General features: G+C 43.3%; 1 protein-coding gene across 2 annotated transcripts in view; it reads right to left on the bottom strand.

Moving 5' to 3' along the window:
• The window catches only part of WDR59 (WD repeat domain 59), a gene marked incomplete at its 5' end in the record, with an annotated part of 88,776 nt that overhangs the window by 33,945 nt on the left and 33,238 nt on the right, over positions 1 to 21,593 (bottom strand). For both annotated transcript variants that reach the window (XM_079722954.1, XM_079722955.1), the window contains 9 exons: positions 192 to 348; positions 504 to 599; positions 3,349 to 3,513; positions 7,507 to 7,631; positions 7,765 to 7,897; positions 8,918 to 8,997; positions 13,771 to 13,927; positions 16,086 to 16,163; positions 20,692 to 20,808. In XM_079722954.1, coding sequence (XP_079579080.1) covers positions 192 to 348; positions 504 to 599; positions 3,349 to 3,513; positions 7,507 to 7,631; positions 7,765 to 7,897; positions 8,918 to 8,997; positions 13,771 to 13,927; positions 16,086 to 16,163; positions 20,692 to 20,808 — 1,108 coding nt within the window. The remainder of the gene's footprint in view (positions 1 to 191; positions 349 to 503; positions 600 to 3,348; positions 3,514 to 7,506; positions 7,632 to 7,764; positions 7,898 to 8,917; positions 8,998 to 13,770; positions 13,928 to 16,085; positions 16,164 to 20,691; positions 20,809 to 21,593) is intronic.

Below are 21,593 nucleotides of genomic sequence, written 5' to 3'. Positions count from 1 at the left end.
GTCTGTACATCTGGTGAACATTCTTAGGGTATGTCCCCAGATGCCAATTCGGCATCAGATAACACTATGACAGAAATCTTTTGAGTTCTCAGGAAATAAAAACAAAGAAACATTTTCTGATGGAAATTTTTATACAGACATTCTTAGCTTCTCTCTCTCTCAATCTAGAATCAGAGAATCAAGAGACCAACCTGCCCCGCAGAATCTGGCCCCCGAGGTCCTGGGAAAGGGAATATTGGCATCCTGGTAGGACCCATAGGCGGTGGTCACCCGGGCAAATGTCGGTAGGGGTGGCGTGACAGAGTTCGGGAGCGCAAAGGGATTGCTGGAAGCGCTGTCTTCTTGGTTCTGAAATTTTAAAATCAAGAGACTAAAACCCACAATCTGTCTTCAAGCCAAATTACAAAACAGGACACATTATTCCAAGATCAGGGAGCCCAGGATTTTAGGGAGGAGGAAAGGAAACGAAACCCCAAAGCATAGGTTGGTAACAAGTATCCCACCACAAAAGACTCAAGGCAGGAGACGAGCTGGCGCAGGCAGGGCTCCAAACAGCTCTGGTTGCGTTTCACTTTTTGCAGGGAAGTGTCTTTCAGGATCTGGAAAAGGCACAAAACGCAGTCAAGAAGAGCAACATTCTTTCTCCTGATTCTTTTTTATTGTGTGAAGCATCGGAAGCAGCGACGATGCTGGGGCACCGGAGCGTGGCTGTGTCTGAGGCTGCCAACACAACACACCACCTTCCCCCTCCCCGAGAGGCTCAGAGAGAAGATTCATTTGTGAATCCTCTTCCAGAAGCCCTTTCCTTTGCCATGGCAGGCACATGCACTGGCTCTGAGACAGCACGATTAGAACCACCATTCTTCCTTTATAGTGAATTCTACTCCTTTGCTCTCCCCCGACCCCACCCTCCTCCATGAGAAATCTCAGCATCACTTAGAGTGATATCCTCCAGTCTGGACTGAAAACTGTTCCATGTGATACATACATGCCAGGGGGAACAGATTTCACTTCAGTGAAAATTAAAATGTACCTTTTTTGGGGGGGGGTCCTTTAAAAATATAAAGCCTAATATACCTGGACAAAACTGTAATTCAAAAAGATACATGCACCCCTATGTTCATAGCAGCACTATTCACAATAGCCAAAACATGCAAACAACCTAAATGTCCATTGACAAATAAATTGATAAAGAAGATGTGGTACATACATACAATGGAACACTACTCAGCCATAAAAAAAGAACAAAATAATGCCATTTGCAGCAACATGGATGCAACTAGAAATTATCATACTAATTGAAGTAAGTCAGAAAGAGAAAGACAAATACCATATGATATCACTTATATGTGGAATCTAAAATATGGCACAAATGAATCTATCTACAAAACAGAAACAGACTCACAGACATAGAGAACAGACTTGGGGTTGCCAAGGGGGAGGGGGAAGGGAGACAGATGGCCTGGGAACTTGGGGTTGGTACATGTAAACTATTTCATTTAGAATGGATAAACAACAAGGTCCTACTGTATAGCACAGGGAACTATATCCAATCTCCTGGAATAAACCATAATGGAAAAGAATATTAAAAAAAGAATGTATATATGTGTATAACTGAGTCACTTTGCTGTACAGCAGAGATTGGGGCACAACACTGTAAATCAACTATACTTTAATAACATATATATTTTATACACATATATATATGGAGCTTAACATTTTAAAGCACATGCTATCGATATAAACTGACATATACATACTGAAGATAGGCATGTAACTTGGACCTGGGCTGTCTAACATGGAAGTCATTACCGGGCTATAAAGCACATGAAGTGTGGCTAGTCTGGATTGCGATCTGCTGTAAGCATAAAATTCACACCGAAAGTTGAAGACTTAGTACCAAAAAGAAAAAAAAAAAAAGAATGTAAGCTATCGCAATCATTTTTATACTGCTTACATGTTTATTAATTTTTTTTTTTTTTTTTTGTGGTACATGGGCCTCTCACTGTTGTGGCCTCTCCCGTTGCGGAGCACAGGCTCCGGACGCACAGGCTCAGCGGCCATGGCTCACGGGCCCAGCCGCTCTGTGGCATGTGGGATCTTCCCGGACCGGGACACGAACCCGTGTCCCCTGCATCGGCAGGCGGACTCTCAACCACTGCGCCACCAGGGAAGCCCTATACTGCTTACATGTTGATATGATAATACTTTGGATATACTGGATTAAATTAAAATATTATTGAAATTAATTTACCTGCTTTTTTTTTATTAGTATGGCTACTAGAAAATTGAAAATTACATGTAGTCTGCATCACATTTCTATTGGACAGCACTGAATTAGACCTTTAAAACACTTGCTTATCCTATCATTTTTATACCAATAGAAAAATCTGTATTTTTTGTATGTCCAAACAAGGCAACGAAATGTTCAGACTCCAAGGACAAAATGTCAAGTACCACAAAATCTGAGTAATTAGCATTTCACAGACCCTTACAAAGCTTGAACAATTTCTTGGTTACCTATCATACCCCAAGAAGATAGAACAATCAAGTGTATATAACACAAACTAGGCAAAAAATGAATAGCATTCAGGTCAACTTGCTGCTGTCAGGATATTTCTGCTATTTCACATGTGATGCTGCTCAGACCGAAAAAGACGTATCTCAGCTCATGGGGCTTTTTTATGAGGATTCCACCTGATTAGCTCTGCGTGAACTGACAAATCAAGTTTCTGAACCTGTAAGGGTAAAGACGAGATGCCAGGCTGTACCCCTCCATTCAGGCACCGCTGTCCTATCACACACCTCACCTGTCCAGCCAGCCAGCCTCACTCTAAGTAACAACATCTCCTTTTATGGAACAGAATTTTTTAAATGACCTTACATACATTTTTTCTGATTAGAAAGTATCTTTTAGCTTCAGAATACATTTTACCTATAGTTTCCAAATAAATGAGATTGTATTGTATTAACCTGGGATTAACACATAGCTTTAATGAGATCTGTGAGCAGATTATATGCAATTACATAATTGCCTATGATTTATATGCAATATTTCTGAAGTTATATGCGATATCTGTGCAAATTTTTCTGTGGAAGGGTGTGTGTTTTTCATTAGACTTTAGAAGGGGGCGGTCCATGACCCAAAGAGATTAAGAACCAGCGCTCTATGTTTTCTACACAAAAAGAATACAGTTGTTAACCCTGCTAGGTGGAAGGACACATGAAGTCCAAATCTTATCGATTGGTTTTTTCACTCAACTTCACTGCTCGACTCAGACACTGATGCACACGAGCAGTGCTCTCCACTTCTGACATCAAGGAGAACTTGTGAACACAGATGCCCACCTTGAGCAGCTTCGCTTTCATAGTGGATGTGATGGTGGTGGGGTTAATGAACTGGAAAGAAGGGGCCGCATGGTTCGGGTACTGCGCAGGGAACTTCACCAGCATCTTGACGCGGTGGTTGCTGCAGTGCACAGACACTGTGCAGCTCCTGTCTGCTGCGTCCATCTGCAGGGGACAAATCAATAGCTGCTTTGGAGAGGAACTGCAAAGGGTCTTCAGATGCAAACAGGTTTAAATAAGGTAACTGAATGCTCTAGGTTCCTGGTAACGGAGTGAGAGAGAGTCTCCAAAGATGGATTTGGAAGATGTGGACAACTCATTTTCAAAACGGATTTTTAATTTTAGCACCGATTTAATAAATTCAAAGTGTTTTTACTTAAAAAAGCTTCATCCCAAAGCTGTGAGATAGGCTGAAACTTGTTATATTTATTTTGAGATGGGAAAATAAAGCAGGAAGATGTTAAAAACCTGACTCAAGTTAAAAGTACTCCTGGGACCTAGGAATAAACCTACCTAAGGAGAAAAAAGACCTGTATGCAGAAAACTATAAGACACTGATGAAAGAAATTAAAGATGATACAAACAGATGGAGAGATATACCATGTTCTTGGACTGGAAGAATCAACATTGTGAAAATGACTATACTGCCCAAAGCCATCTACAGATTCAATGCAATCCCTAACAAACTACCAATGGCATTTTTCACAGAACTAGAACAAAAAATTGCACAATTTGTATGGAAACACAAAAGACCCCGAACAGCCAAAGCAATCTTGAGAAAGAAAAACGGAGCTGGAGGAATCAGGCTCCCTGACTTCAGACTATACTACAAAGCTACAGTAATCAAGACAGTATGGTACTGGCACAAAAACAGAAATATAGATCAATGGAACAGGATAGAAAGCCCAGAGATAAACCCACACACATATGGTTACCTTATCTTTGATAAAGGAGGCAAGAATATACAGTGGAGAAAAGACAGCCTCTTCAATAAATGGTGCTGGGAAAACTGGACAGCTACATGTAAAAGAATGATATTAGAACACTCCCTAACACCATACACAAAAATAAACTCAAAATGGATTAAAGACCTAAATGTAAGGCCAGACACTATAAAACTCTTAGAAGAAAACATAGGCAGAACACTCTATGACATAAATCACAGCAAGATCCTTTTTGACCTACCTCCTAGAGAAATGGAAATAAAAACAAAAATAAACAAATAGGACCTAATGAAACTTAAAAGCTTTTGCACAGCAAAGGAAACCAATAACAGAACGAAAAGACAAACGTCAGAATGGGAGAAAATATTTGCAAACGAAGCAACTGACAAAGGATTAATCTCCGAAATATACACACAACTCATGCAGCTCAATATCAAAAAAACGAACAACCCAATCCAAAAATGGGCAGAAGACCTAAATAGACATTTCTCCAAAGAAGATATACAGACTGCCAACAAACATGTGAAAGGATGCTCAACATCACTAATCATTAGAGAAATGCAAATCAAAACTATAATGAGATATCATCTCACACCGGTCAGAATGGCCATCATCAAAAATCTACAAACAATAAATGCTGGAGAGGGTATGGAGAAAAGGGTAACCTCCTGCACTGTTGGTGGGAATGTAAATTGATACAGCCACTACGGAGAACAGTATGGAGGTTCCTCAAAAATCTAAAATAGAACTACCATATGACCCAGCAATCTCACTACTGGGCATGTACTTTGATAAAACCATAATTCAAAAAGTGACATGTACCACAATGTTCATTGCAGCACTGTTTACAATAGCCAGGACATGGAAGCAACCTAGTGTCCTTCGACAGATGAATGGATAAAGAAGATGTGGAATATATACACAATGGAATATTACTGAGCCATAAAAAGAAACGAAACTGAGTTATTTGTAGTGAGGTGGATGGACCTAGAGTCTGTCATACAGAGTGAAGTAAGTCAGAAAGAGAAATGTATGCTAACATGTGTTAGCTACTGTATGCTAACACATATATATAGAATCTAAAAAAAAAATGGTTATGAAGAACCTAGGGGCAGGACAGGAATAAAGACACAGACATAGAGAATGGACTTGAGGACACGGGGAGGGGGAAGGGTAAGCTGGGACTAGGTGAGAGAGTGGCAATGAAATATATACACTACCAAATGTAAAATAGCTAGCTAGTGGGAAGCAGCCACATGGCACAGAGAGATCAGCTCGGTGCTTTGTGACCACCTAGCGGGTTGGGATAGGGAGGGTGGGAGGGAGACACAAGAGGGAGGGGATATGGGGATATATGTATACATATAGCTGATTCACTTTGTTATACAGCAGCAACTAACACAACAATGTAAAGCAGTTATACTCCAATAAAGATGTCAAAAAAAAAAATACTCCTGGGAAAATCCTCCTCTCTAAAGGAGATGGGGGCTGCCAGGGGCTGGGGAGAGAGGAAATGGGGAGAGGCTGCTAGGGGATGTAGGGTTTCTTTGGAGATGATGCAAACGCTCTGGAAGTAGCACTGGTGATGGCTGCATGGCTTTGTGAATGTACTAAGAACCACTAAATTGTACACTTTATTTTTTTAAGATTTTTTTTTGATGTGGACCATTTTTAAAGTCTTTATTGAATTTGTTACAATACTGCTTCTGTTTTATGTTTTGGTTTTTTGGCCTCAAGGCATGTGGGATCTTAGCTCCCCAACAAGGATTGAACCCATACCCCCTGCACTGGAAGGCGAAGTCTCAACCACTGGACCACCAGGGAAGTCCCTATAAACTTTAAAAGGGTGAATTTTGTGGTACGTGAATTATAGCTCAGTAATTTTTATTTTACTTTTTTATTTGGCCATGCCACGCAGCATATGGGATCTTAGTTCTCCAACCAGGGATCGAACCCGCGCCCCCTAGAGTGGAAGTGGATCACCAGGGAAGTCCCTCTCAGTAATTTTTTTTTTCTTTTTTTTTTTGCGGTACGCGGGCCTCTCACTGTTGTGGTCTCTCCCGTTGCGGAGCACAGGCTCCGGACGCGCAGGCTCAGCGGCCATGGCTCACGGGCCCAGCCACTCCGCGGCATGCGGGATCCTCCCGGACCGGGGCATGAACCCGTGTCCCCTGCATCGGCAGGCGGACTCTCAACCACTGCGCCACCAGGGAAGCACCCCCCCCCAGTGATTTTTAAAAAGCAGTCCTGGGAAAGGAATCAAGATCTCCTTCTTAGACTAGATCACTTATATCCAAACTATTCTCAACTGGGACAAAGGGAATATAAACTGAGCTGATCTAGATAACCAATTAATCAAGGAATCCTTTATCACTTTTGATTTCTTGTGCTGCCAACTAGAGACAGCAGCTGGAGGATGGCAAAAAGAGCCACACATATGGGAAATCTGGAGACTCGGATTCAAATAGCTGTTGACCTTGGACAAGTTATTTCATTTTGTAGTGTCTCTGTTTCCTCATCTGTAGAGTGGGGATAAAACCACTTATTGCAGAGCTGTTTTAAAGGCCAAATGAGACAATTATGTAAGTGCACAGATCCAGGCCTACTGTTAATTGAATCTGGGCAAAAGAAAAACTAATCAAGTTTTAAAACTCCTTCACAGACTCAATTCCCTGAAGCACAGAATTTCAATACCTGCCCAAAAGGAAAAGAGTAAATCTCTCCGTGTGTTAAATGAACAAAGAGACTTGGTCACCTTCTTAACATGCGTCTAAATCTCTAAGGAAATGACCAGCTTACAAGGCAAGATTGTACAGCAAAGTACTAAGAGTCTTGGAGAGTCAGGAGGCTGGCTTCCAAACTCAGCCCTGCCATTAACTTTGCCAGTAACCCCCGACAAAACAGTAAACTTTCCAGGAGCTGAGCATCTTCACATAGAGTAAAATGAGGTGTCAGAGCATCTAAGGAGATTTTATTTGAGCATCAGTTTATCCCTTGGTTCATCTTATGAGAAAATAATAGGGTAAGGGAAAATAATCTGCATTTGTAAAATATCTATGTCCTTAGATAACCTAGAAAACAAAAAAAGCAAGCACAGAAGGCTTCCCTGTTAGAGCAGCAAAGCTATGTTGCTAGCCTAAATCATGGCTGAAACAGTCCCTTCACCCACCAACCGCCAACCGCAAGCGAGAGACCGTTCGCTAAGCCCGAGCACCTCCACGTTCACATTGCGGATCTGCACGTTGATCAGGGAGAACTCCTGCTGCAGAGTCTGAGGCAGGCCCAGCTGCTCTGATTTCTTCTCTTCCAGGAGACTGCTTGGGGGGTCTTCCTTTAAGACTAGCAGGAGAGAGAGGGTAACTTGTTGGAAAAGATTTCTGAAATGGATTCAGAGAACAGTTCTGGGGTATCTGCCACAACTCGGAGATGCAGAGAGGGGCACCGCACCTAAAACATCAGTGTGACCAATTACCTTCTTCCTCCCCGTGGCTGGAGTTGTGCTGGTGATCCGTATCCTGAGTGTGAAGGGTCTTCTCTGGTTCCGGCAGAAGAGCAATGCTCTCAATGAACTCATCAACACCATCTAAGATGTCATTTGCACAAAGCTGCAACAGAGGGGAGGAGATCTAGGTCTAGAGAAGTCAGTGGAAAGGACTGTCGTGTTTGGTTGAGTTCTGACTTAAAAATGGGAATCACAAAGGAGAGAGATGTCAGCCCCAAACAGATACAATCAAAATGAGTTTTGCCCATCACCAATTCTCCCTGGTTAAATACACAGGGTAACAGACTCTATTAGTCTACCCTGGAAAATGTTTTATCCTGTTCATAGTTTACGCAAATCTCAGAAAACCTTTTAAACTCCAGCCTTGATGGAGTTATTCAGCCAACCCAAGAGCAAAAATATCATAACCTCAAAGCATTTGGAGCAAATGGTACTTTTTGGAGAAAACAGATTTAAAAGGCAATAAGGTGATGATATTTGACCAAAATTGCTCATGAATGACTTGGTACTAAGCAGTGGAGCAAATCTGACCCAGCATTTTCTATCCACTCTGTACAGAGTGCTGTATGGGATGCAATACAAGTGAGACAGCGATCCCACCTTCAAGGAATTTAGCCACCGGATGAGAAGACAGAACCCCGTGACGGGGCAGAGCAAAGCAAGGGCCACGAAAGCAGTTCACACAGGGACCACTGTGCTTCATACAAGAACAGATACAACCTACGGGGCAAAAACTGGAAAGGGCTTCACTTAACAGGTGTTGATGAACGTGGAGAACTCTGAACACTGCCTAGTGCCAGGGCAGATTTTCTAGCCCATTTATAAGAGAAAGAAATGAAGCCCCCAAGCCACTTGCTCAGTATGCTAACCCACACTACCTTAGACCAGGACAAGTGGAAAAAAAGACATTCAGAGGCTTTGCAGCCTTCAAGTGCTGAATACTGAAGTGGGCTCTTGAATACCTCAAAGCCTCAGTGTAGCATACACAAGCCACTCGGCCAACCAGCAAGTACGTATTACATGTCCATTACGTATGCTCTAACTTCTTCAACTACCAAATCTTCTATCTTAAGTTTCTGGTGTTTCCAGTTAACATTCCTCCATAGCATCATTGAATACATACCCTCTGCATCTGGGAATCCACCCGCCACATTCTCAAGGTCTGATCCCGTGACCACGTAACCAGCTGGTAGTCCTTGGACCCTAGAGATAACCAGATAAGAATCGTGGAGGTTTTTCTGGATTCAACATCAAGTTTCTTACAGGTTGCAACGGGGTGAGATTCATTCATCCATTCATCCATTTAACAAATATTTATGGAACATCTCCTATATGCCAGGTACTGTTCTAGGCACTAGGGCTATAACATGAATACTAGAATCTCTGTCTTTACAGATCTCACATTCCAGTGGTGGAAACAGACAAACATACAATAATGTGTCCGGTAGTGACAATGTTATGAAAAAAATAACATGGGATAAGAGGATAGAGACTGACAGGGGAACTATTTTTAGACAGGACTTCCCTGAGGAAGTCACCTTTGAGCAGAACCTTATTTTTCTTTCTTTTTTTTGTTTTGCAGTACGCGGGCCTCTCACTGTTGTGGCCTCTCCCATTGCGGAGCACAGGCTCTGGACGCACAGGCTCAGTGGCCATGGCTCATGGGCCCAGCCGCTCCGCGGCATGTGGGATCTTCCCGGACCGGGGCACGAACCTGTATGGGCAGGCAGACTCTCAACCACTGCGCCACCAGGGAAGCCCTTATTTCTTTTTTTTATAAATTTATTTATTTATCTTTGGCTGCGTTGGGTCTTCGTGGCTACGCACGGTCTTCTAATCACGGTGGCTTCTCTTGTTGTGGAGCACGGACTCTAGGCATGCGGGCTTCAGTAGTTGTGGCACGCGGGCTCAGTAGTTGTGGCTTGTGGGCTGTAGAGCGCAGGCTCAGGAGTTGTGGTGCACGGGCTTAGTTGCTCCATGGCATGTGGGATCTTCCCGGACCAGGACTCGAACCCATGTCCCGTGCACTGGCAGGCAGATTCTTAACCACTGTGCCACCAGGGAAGTCCTGAGCAGAAACTTAAATGAAGTGAAATAGTAGCTCACAAATTAGCAAGTGAAGAGTGATGCTGGGATTTAATGTCTCACTGAATTTTCACCTCCACAAATGTTCTTCCTTTTGCGTGCTCCAGAGGAGCTGGGGATGAATAGGTTGCTTGTAAAATGAATTGTTTTAAATGCATCGTGACATCTTACTGTTTAAAATAATTTTTTGGTAAAGAAATGCATCTCTTTATAAAAGGAATAATCAATCTTTAATGTTCTTAACTGACTGAATTGTATTTTCACATGATAGGTCTGGTCAAAGGGAAATTATCCTATCAATAAAAAGGTCGAAGGTGCTTTCTGAAAGAGCTTTAAGAAAGATCAGAACATTTCAGGGTAATTCTGCAGTATCTAGAATCTTCTTTATGGCCATCTTTAGAGAGCAAAGAATCTAGAAATAATTTCATCCATTCCCTCATATTATGGATGGGGAAACTGAGGCAACAAAGAACAGAGTGAGTGAGGGCCCAAGTTCCTTCTCTGTGTCACTGCCTTCAACCAGTTCTTCATTCCTCCATGTTTTAATACATCCCTGTGCACAACTATCAAGACAGCAACTATTCTGAGCTACTACCTGTCATGAGAACCACCATCTAGCCCATGTTCATAACAACAATTTTCTTTTCTTTTTTCTTTTTTGGCATCACTGTATGGCTTGCAGGATCTTAGTTTCCCGACCAGGGACTGAACCCGGGCCCGCAGCAGTGAAAGCGTGGAGTCCTAACCACTGGACCACCAGGGAAGTCCCAGCAACAATTTTCTGACTCCACATCCAGCCTCTTTTCATGTCCCTGACTTTGAAGAAAAGTTATGCCTAATTCCTTTCTAAACCCAACTCCTCTCCTTGGGTCTTCGGCCCTCTTCCCTCCTATTTTCAAAGGGCCTTTGCTTTCACACCTACTCCCTTTCTTGCCTCTTCTCCTTGCCTTCAAACAGAGAGGGCAGCAGCCTCCTCCAAGGAATTTAGTCTTCTCCTTGCCTCTGAAGGCAACCTCATTCACAAAACCAGTTCGTGCTGCCTCTGCTTCTGCTGTCTTACAATCAGGCATCCCTCCTCAATCAGCTTTTGGAACTGGTCTCTTAATGATCGTATGGCTTCCTATTTATACCTATTTATACAATTAAGTGCTTCTCTCTTACTTTGCATGGAGATCCTTCAGCAAAACCCAAAACCAATGACCTCCGATTCCTTCATGAAGCATCCTTTTCCTTGGACCACAACATCCTGATTCTCTCCTACCTCTGAGAGCTCCTTCACCACAGTGAAAAACCAACATCAAAGCCTGAGGTGGTCCAATAAAAACTGACTAAGAAGACATGGCAGTAAAAAGAAAATGGAACACCATTAGGTTGAGAAAGAAGTAAAATATAAGAATACATGCAGGGGCTTCCCTGGTGGCGCAGTGGTTGAGAGTCCGCCTGCCGATGCAGGGGACATGGGTTCGTGCCCCGGTCTGGGAAGATCCCACATGCCGCGGAGCGGCTAGGCCCGTGAGCCATGGCTGCTGGGCCTGCGTGTCCAGAGCCTGTGCTCCGCAACGGGAGAGGCCACAGCAGTGAGAAGCCCACGTAATGCAAAAAAAAAAAAAAAAAAAAAAGAATACATGCAGGATGGGGACTTCCCTGGTGGTCCAGTGGGTAAGACTATGGGCTCCCAATGCAGGGGGCCCAGGTTCAATCCCTAGTCAGGGAACTAGATCCCGTGTGCATGCTGCAACTAAGAGTCCACATGCTGCAACTAAATAAATAATTTCTTTTTTAAAAAAGGAATACATGCAGGATGATTACATTTATAAAAGGTTCAAAAACAAACAAACCTAAACTATTTTTAGGGATGCAGAAATGGGTGGTAAACTGTAAAAATAAAAACAGAAATCACTATCGTAAATATTAGGATAGTGTTTACCTCTAGGAAAGGGAAAGGATTGTGATCAGGAAGCTTCCGGGTTCTAGCAATGCTTTCTTTCTTTCTTGACCTTGGTGGTAGTCACACAGATTTTCACATTATAAACTCTACATGTTTTATGCAATTTTGTAGATGATATATCTCTCAATAAAAAGGAATTTTAAAAAAACATCTATAACTTGTACTCAAAATTTCACTACTGGCTAGACAGCCCCAATTTATACAATTCACCCTGCCAGCTTACAGATGACACAGACAACTGAAAATGGGTTGCTAAAAACTTTTTATTTCAGTCCAAAACTACAGGCCAACCTGCCAGACCATGGGGAAACTCTATCATCTCTTTTCAATGGCAAAATGCAGGACAAAGAGTTGAAAGATGAAGTCAAGCATGGAAATTGATGGGATAGAGACCAAGCAGCCTCGTGTTTCTAGAAGCAAGTCAGATTATGGAAATGAAGATGGGAAAATTAAGAGCATGATCAAAAGATTCCTTTCAAAAACAATCCTAGGGACTTCCCTGGTGGTCCAGTGGTTAAGAATTCGCCTTTCAATGCAGGGGACATGGGTTCAATCCCTGGTCGGGGAACTAAGATCCCACATGCTGCGGGGCAACTAAGCCCGTGCGCTCTAGAGTCCCTGAGTCACAACTAGAGAGAAGCCCATGTGCTGCAACGAAGACCCCACGCGCCACAGTGAAAGATCCTGCATGCCACAACAAACATCCTGCGTGCCTCAACTAAGACCCAATGCAAATAAATGAATAAATATTTTAAAATAAATAAATAAATAAAAATTTAAAAAAACAAAAAAACTATCCTAGAAGAGGCTTGTGAAGGTCACAAACGAGCTGGGATAAGATGACTGCTCTAATCCCAGGTCCACCAGAGACCTCTCCTGGACTCTGGACAAGTCACACCACTCCACTGTCCGGTTTTCCTTTTGTGATATGGAAAGACCATGAAATAAACTTCTGGTCTGGAAAACATTTAGAGAGTGTGGCAATAAGATCTCAAGACAAGGGAGGTAGAAACTAAGTTTGCATGGTGAGTTGCTGGAGAAACTGAGGCTGAGGGCTTCCTGACCCCCATTATACTTATGATGCATGAATGAGGGCTAGCTAGATTAAGCTGCAATAACAAACAGCCCCAAATCTCAGTGGCTTAATGCCAGGCTCTCCTGCTCTCTCTACGTCTTCACCTCACCCCCACCCTGGTGGGAGCAGCGCCACATGGAGTTTCTCCAGGTACCTCGGAAGAAGCAGAGAGGGTAAATAATTGCACACTGGCTGTTACCACTTCAACCCAAAAGAGACTGCATCACTTTCGTTCATGTTTCAAGATCCAAGCAGGTCACGTGGCCAAACGTATCTTCAACGGGTTGGGAGGTGAAATACCACTGTGTGTTTGTGAAGAGAACTGGGAATACGTGGTAGGTGGTACTGACGATGACCTTGCATCTCCCTCATCAATAGAGGGGGAAGGGAGAATTCCTTGGCAGTCCAGTGGTTAGGACTCTACGCTCTCACTGCCAAGGGCCCGGGTTTGATCCCTGATGGGGGAACTAAAATACCACAAGCCGCACGTTGCAGCCAAAACAAAACACAACAAAACAAACAAACAAAAACGGGGGGAAGGAGCAAGTGCCAGGGATTTCTGAGCGTGCGATGACCCCAGAGTTTTTCAGCTCTAGAAATGATCCAACAGCAAGGCTACCAACCTCTCCAGATCCCTTCCACACAGGAGAGAGACTGCACAGAACACAAAAGGATGGACTTGGGGGGAAGAAGCACAGCCACACACCCTATCACCCACCTACGATTAAAGGGGGAGGTTCCCTGACTCCCGCTCCTAAGCCAGCCCTGTTCCTGCATCCTCCCCTCCGATCACGTGGCCCACCCCGACGGGAGCTGCTGGTGAGCAGGGCTCAGGAGAAAATCAGTTGGCGGTCTCCCTCCCACCCACCTTCCTTCTGTTTCCTCCACTGGAATTCCAGCACCACATCATCATGGCCTACGAAGGTATGGACCGGCGTGTTCAAGTCAAAGACATTCCACAAGAGCAGGCTGTTCTCCCTCCGCAGCTGGGGAACCATCACGGTCACCAATCCATTGCTGAAAGGCTGTGGCAGAAGAGGGAAAAGCAGGCATTGTTCCAGGGAGAATCCGCTGAGTCTTGAGTTACCCACGTTGGAATTCTCGCCTAATTAAAATAAACTGGATGATGGGAGGCCCCAACCCATCTGGGGAACATTTTTCCAAATACTGTCAGTTGACCATCACATCTACTTTTCATTTGCTTTCCTTTTTTTTTTTCTTTGCTGATGGAATGGACCACAGCAAGTAAAAAATAAAGCTAAGCCAAATACTTGGAGAAGAACGTTTTTTAATGTAAAATAAGCAAATGGCTCTAGGGGCTGCACATGGGAGCTCCCCGGCTCCTCTCGAGTCCCCTCTGAGAGTTGTTGAGTACATGCCCAGAATGAGCATGCAAAGCACACTGAGGGTAACCCCAGACAGCAAACAAACCCTGCCATGTGGAAATGCACCAGAAGCACACCATCCACGTGAAGCAGCACCTTCCCACTGCCCCCAAGACCACAGCTTTGCAAAGGAAAACCTTCCAATTTCAGGACTGACACTTTCCACTTATAAACACCCAATCTGTGAGGTAGCTAAGGGGCTCATTTGGTTGATAGGCAGACTCTGTTCTTTAAGGAATTAAGTCAAAGCCACCTAAGAGCACATTTATTTTCTCCTGCCCTCTCGGCAGCACTCCTGAGCTTTCCTGTTTGTTTTTTAAAGCAAACATATTAATCCAGAGAAGTATTTCAATTCACAAGAGCAAAGCCTGACTTCCTCCCAAGTGCTCCCAGATGCGAAGGCCAAGTAATACCCCAATTCTCTTCTTCACTCCATGACGCAGCAGGTGGCAGCCTAATGCATAAAGATACCTTCATTCATCCCTGTGCTCCCTTTCAAGTTGACACTGAAGGAAATATATTATCTCTGATCAATGATCAATCTGGCAACAAAGTTGGAAGGTCGGTAACAGCCTATCCACTATACTTGTAGCATTTTGTGGTTTATACAGAATTTTCATACATTTTTTTTTCCAAAGGGAAAACATATTGTACAGGTACTAAATGCCACCAAATTGGACACTTAAAAATAAGGAATTTTATCACGATTTTAAAAAAGAGCGAGGCATTTTAAACACTATTATTCATGTTTGACACAGGAGGAAACTATTACTCAAAAAACACAGGTGGCTTGCCCAAGGCCACACAAGTATTAAATGGCTCATTACAGCATTATTCACAATAGCCAAGATATAGAAACAACCTACATGTCCGTTAATGGATGAATGAATAAAGAAGATGTGGTACATATACAATGGAATATTATTCAGCGACAAGAAACAAGGAAACCCTGCCATTTGTCATAATATGGATGGACCTTGAGGGCATTATGGTAAGTGAAATAAGTCAGACAAAGATAAATACTGTATGATATCATTTATACATGGAATCTAAAAAGCTGAACTCATAGAAACAGAGTAGAACGGTGGTTACCAGGGGTTGGGGGTGGGAGAAACAGGGAGATGCTGGTCAAAGGGTACAAACTTCTGGTTATAAGATGAATAAGCTCTGGAGATCTAATGTACAGCGTGTGATTATGGTTAATAGCACCATATGATATACTTGAGAGTTAAAAGAGAGGAGATCTTAAGTGTTCTCACTGCAGAAAAGAGATGGTAATTATGTGACGATGGAAGTGTTAACAAATGCTACAGTGGTAACTGTATGGCAATATGTAAGTGTAACATATCAACATGTTGCATACCTTGAACTTATGCCATGTTATATGTCAATTATATCTCAGTAAAGCTGGAGAAAAAAACTAAATGGCATTGCCAAGCCCTAAACCAAGGTCTTCTGAATCTAAAGCCAGAGTTCTTTCCGCCACGATCCACTGACCTCCAGCCTCTCAACCCTCCAGCTTACCCTCTTCCCCTCCCTTACTGACCACCTTCACACTGCCCAGCTCCCCAGCCCAGCTAGTCTAGCACTTCTAGTATAGAGTCTCACCCAACGACCCAAAGGCAAATTTTTAAATAGATAACAGCTTTTTGCCGTCACTACCACCTTTGTCCCACTTCTAAACCAAGACAGAAGGAGAATACTGCCTCACAAAAAAATAAAAGGAAATGTCCCTGGCCCCTTCTGTCCAAAACACTTAGATAATGTTTCCGAGCAAGAGGTAGGGCATCTCACTCACAGTGTATCTGGCCTTCCAGACAGGCACCTGGCAAGGGAGAATATTGAGGTATTTCCGAGGCTGGCGGTAATCCCAGAACTGGAAGAAAGAAAGCAGGATAATTTGTGAAATAAATGCCATTAAAAAAACAAAAAAAACTCAACTATCAAAATAAGCATAGCCGGGACTTCCCTGGTGGTCCAGTGGTTAAGAATCCTCCTTCCAATGCAGGGGATGCGGGTTCAATCCCTGGTCGGAGAACTAAGATCTCACATGCCGCAGGGCAACTAAGCCCTTGTGCCACAACTAGACAGCCCATGCACCACAACTACTGAGCCCACATGCCACAACTAGACAGAAGCCTGTGCACCACAATGAAAGATCCCCCATGACTCAACAAAGATCCTGCGTGCCACAACTAAGACCCAATGCAGCCAAATAAATAAATATATATTTTGAAAAAAAACAGAAAAGAAATAAGCATAGCCTTCAAACTCCATGCTTTCTGTCCTCTAAGTGCATTTGAGTCAGCCCCCATGGCCATGCTCCTGTGACAGACACACAGGAAACGCCCCTTTCACACTTAGAAACATTATAGGAGAAACAAAGACTTCTGTGAACACATGAGGATCACTCCTTGAGGCAGATCACTGCCAGCCTGCCTATTAAACCACCTTCATAGTTGAAAGGCAGAAGTGACAACTTTTCATCCTGTATCACTTCACACCACAGAGTAATTTAACTACTAAATTAACTACCGCTATTGCTAGTAGTTAAAAATGTACTGACCGCAGACCGCATTTCAGACAGATGTTTAGAGCTTTAAGAGTTTCATCCCATCTAATCCTTACAACAATCATACAGTGGGTGTTATGAATCTCTTTTTCAAGGGTGGAAGCTAAATTACTAAACGATGTAACTTGTCAAGGCCACGCAGCAAAAAGGTGACTGTGCGACTATTTGGGGCCCAACCACTCACATCCACTCTTCCACCCACTCCAACACGGAAGGTGCAGGGAACACACAGGTGAGCCAGACAAAAACTGAGCCTTAGAGATGTCTATGCTTTTAACAGAAAAACAAACACACTTAGAGCTCAAGCATTTGTCATGAAAGCAGGAAATGGCAGAGCACCAAAGGCAGGAGGGTCAAGACTGAAGCTCTGAACTACCAGGTATTACGGAACTATTGTCGAAAACAGGGGACAGGGCTTCCCTGGTGGCGCAGTGGTTGAGAGACCGCCTGCCAATGCAGGGGACATGGGTTCGTGCCCCGGTCCGGGAAGATCCCACATGCTGCGGAGCGGCTGGGCCCGTGAGCCATGGCCACTGAGCCTGCGCGTCCGGAGCCTGTGCTCTGCAACGGGAGAGGCCAGAACAGTGAGAGGCCCGCGTACTGCCAAAAAAAAAAAAAAAAACAGGTGACAGGAGGGAACTACCCTGGTGGTCCACTGGAGGGGGCACGGGTTCATTCCCTGGTTGGGGAACTAAGATCCCGCATGTCACACAGCACGGACAAAAAAAAACAACAAAAAAACCAAAAAGGTGAGAGGAGCCACCCCAGAGAACAGTTTGGCAGTTTCTTAAAAAGTTAAACACACACCCACCATGTGACCCAGCAATCCCATTCTTATATGTTGGTCCCAGAAAACTGAAAAGTTCTGTTCACAGAAAAAAATCAATACACGAATGTTTACAGCAGCTCTATTCACAATGACCCAAAACTGGAAACAGCCCAAATGTCCTTCCACAGGTCAAGAGATAATAAAGTGTAGTATATCCATATAGTGGATTACTACTCAGCAATAAAAAGTTTATGAACTACTGATTCTTAAAACGACTTGGGGGAATCTTAAAGGCATTATGCTGAGTGAAAGAAGCCAACCTCAAAAAGTTACATTCTGCATGATTCCATTTAAATGACATTCTCATAAAGACAAAACTACGGTGATGGAGAACAGATCAGTGGTTGCCAGAAGTTAGGGGCTGGGGAGGGTGGAACTATATAGGTATAGCATGAGGCAATTCTTGTTTCTTCTGACAATTCTTTTTTGCCGAATTCAAGTCCCATATTCAACATAATAAAATTGTTAAGATGTCATTTCCATCTAAACTGCTTTTGGGTTTCCCAGACGGCCACGGGGTAAACTATGACTTGCTCCCTCAACTTATAAAAGAAGGAAAACTAGAAATAATTAGGTATGCTTGGCATTCTCCATATTTTCAATTAGCCCAACACTTTGTAAATGCTTTCCTGTTACCAGGTCCACCCTATGCGAAAAACTAGCAAATAAAAGAGAAGTTCAACCTCCCTGGGTTGATTATATACAAGCAAAATATTATTACTCTGAATGCACTTCAGCAATAGTTTACTTTTCAGGTTGGACAAAAGTATATTCACGTTCATTTACAAAGACCGGCATAACTACTAATAAAATTAATCCTTTAAAAAAAAGATTTTGCTTCTAGATTTAAATATGCTCATCAATCGGTGACAGTTATGTCAGATAATTTATGGGATAAATAGAGGACCCTGGAAAAAGTCCTTACTGTTCATAAAAAGCTCTTATTCTCAAGGCCATCATTGATGGGGTCTTATGAAATGATTACGTTATAGTTGAACGGAGGACTTCAGTCTATTTCAATGTGATAAAGTTGGTTATTATAATAAGTTAACCAGAGCCATGCTGCCTCCTATCCATAGGTAACTTCTGCTTTCCTCTTACCATTGCCAAAGGCCTCTGCTCCAAGCTAGGGATCAAAAAGAAATTTTTCTCAAGAAATGTCAGAAGAGCCTCGGTCAAGAACCAGGTTCCTGACTGCTGACATCACAGGGAACAGCCTCTGGGTACAGGTTTCTCAATATGGCTCCCCTTATACCATGAACATGTCAGAATGGACAAAGAGGCTGGGTCTGGATTTCCAGGACTCAGTCTGGAAGATGGCAATTTTGTAAAATAGCCTGCTTACTCCAAGATAAGGAAGAAAACAATTGGTTATCCAAACCGACATGAACTAATTTCATTATAGTTCATGTTCTATTTTTAATGGCCATAGAAGAAAAATCCTTTTCTTTCTTCTTGATCTAGCTTTAACCCTCAATTCAACAGTTTTACAGTTTACAATCTACAAAGTGAAGTGAAACTCATTCAACGGTATCTTGTTCCAGCAGACCCCTTAGAATTCACAAAAGACAAATAGAATAAACATTATTGTTATAAATTATAAGCTAATAAATTATCAGATAAACTAAAGAAAATGATTATATAGGAAAAATGGCATGCATTGAGCCTTATCAACCAATTACTAAAAACAATGGTTGACTATTGTAAGTACCTCTAAATTGCTTCACTTTTTACAATTATGTTATTTGTATATGTTCAGTAAAAACTGTCTTCCTACCAGGATATAGTGGAATAAATCAAATACCATGCCAAAAATCTCATTTAATTCATAAGCTAAGCCCACTAGTAAGGAATAAGGACTGTGTTTCACATGTGGAAACTGGCCTGTTATCTGCTTTATTACCTATGGAATCCGAGTCTCAAGGGGAGTAAAGTTGTCAGTGAATATTGACAAACTTGGGGACCTCAAAGAAAGAGAAGGAGGTGAATCGGATGATTTCTGGTTCCTGAAGTTGGGAAACAAGCTGATGGGGTATGGGGACAAACACTTAAATCCAAAACAAACAAACAAACAGAAAAACCACTGCTGGCACATAAGAATAAACTACAACCCCAGGGGATTTACAAACCTCCAGAGAGAAGTTAGATTTTAAGCCTGAGTGTACGATTCTAGCCTTGCTAACCATACCAAAAAGACGTACATGCCTGTGTAAATAAAACAAAGCATTAAATTGCTGAAGCTGAATCCTAAAGTTGCTAAGCAAATTTATGCGGTCAAATCTCTGTCCTTCCAGGCAGAGACCTGATCATATGCAGGAACTGTGGGGCACGGCTAATTCTGTGCCCTGCATCCTTTTGAACAAGGGTGCATATCACATCCCACAGTCAGAGAGGATAAACAAACAAGAAACACTGAGAGAAACCAAAAATAATAGGGTCACTGACATACATAAATCCTTGAGCATCTCCTGTAAATTAGAGAATCTCTAATAAAACAACTCCATCTCTACTTGTGAAATGCTGATGATCGAAGACGTCCTAACTTGTGCAGATGTGATAATCACGTGAGAAAATTGCTCTTTTTCCACCCCAGACTAATGGTAAACTTGGTAACTTGAACGACCATGTGGGCTTTTCTCCTTTATTTGTTTATCTGTTGTGTTTTTATTTTGATGAGCCAGTCCTGAAATGGGGCTTCCTGACAACTTCTTGGCAAGTCAACTTCTTTTCCTTTCTAGATGTTTTTGTCTCTGACTTCCTTTCACAAAGGGAAAGAAGAAAAGCCTCTGAACAAATGCCAGGAGCCGTATCAGATACGTGCTACTACATCACTCCCGCTGGACCACATAACCAGGTGTGCTTGCCCAGCTCCCCAAAAAGCACATGCACCCCTGAAACGCGTGCCATGCTAACCTACTGCAAATTTCCTTCTGAAGAAAGTGCTCACACACCCCTGATGCCTCCCAAACACACTCCCCCAACTGCCCTGGGGGTGCTGCTCACCTTGACAGAGTTGTCTTGACTGGAGGTAGCAAGAATGTGCTCGCTGTCTGGGTGCCAGTCCAGGCCGTGGATTTTGGAGAGGTGGGCTGCGAGATACTCCACTGCTGTGCTGGGTTTCTGCAACAGGATCAGCAATGAGAGTTGTCACTTCAGAAGGAACTCAGAGTGTCCACCATGTAACAGTCTGCCGGGTGCCAAGTGGGAATACAAAAATACTCCCAGAGGAACTCCCTGGCAGTCCAGTGGTTAGGGCTCCGCGCTTCCACTGGAGGGGGGCACAGGTTTGATCCCTGGTCGGGACACTAAGATCCTGCATGCCACACAGCGCAGCCAAAACAACAACAAAAAACTCCCAGAGACCATCTCTGTTCTTAAGAAACTCTGCTTTGTTGGGGTTTTTTTGCGGTACGTGGGCCTCTCACTGTTGTGGCCTCTCCCGTTGCGGAGCACAGGCTCCAGACGCGCAGGCTCAGCGGCCATGGCTCACGGGCCCAGTCGCTCCGCGGCATGTGGGATCTTCCCGGCCCGGGGCACGAACCCGCGTCCCCTGCATCGGCAGGCAGACTCTCAACCACTGCGCCACCAGGGAAGCCCTCCGCTTTGTTTTGTTGAAAACAAACGACAGAAGACTTCTCCAGCTCTCCTTCACGCATGCTCTGAATACGGGCCTGTGAGCCTAATCTACTTCCGCTCTGGCTCCAGGTACGGCCTTAATGAAGGACACAAGGTAGTGGATGCTTCTCTCCTTTGGTACGTGGTCTGTAATTCCTGCTCCCCTTCCTCACAATCACCCACAAAGAGGGGCTCTGACATCTACACAGACCCAACCCCAATCCTGGGGGTAAAACCACTAATCTTTTTTTTTTCTAATTGAAGTATAGTTGATGTACAATATTATATGT

This window comes from Hyperoodon ampullatus (assembly GCF_949752795.1).
Source record: "Hyperoodon ampullatus genome assembly, chromosome: 18".
Taxonomy (NCBI): Eukaryota; Metazoa; Chordata; class Mammalia; order Artiodactyla; family Ziphiidae; genus Hyperoodon; species Hyperoodon ampullatus.
The sequence above is the reverse complement of the archived record's forward strand: the minus strand, read 5'-3'. Positions and strand labels throughout refer to the sequence as shown.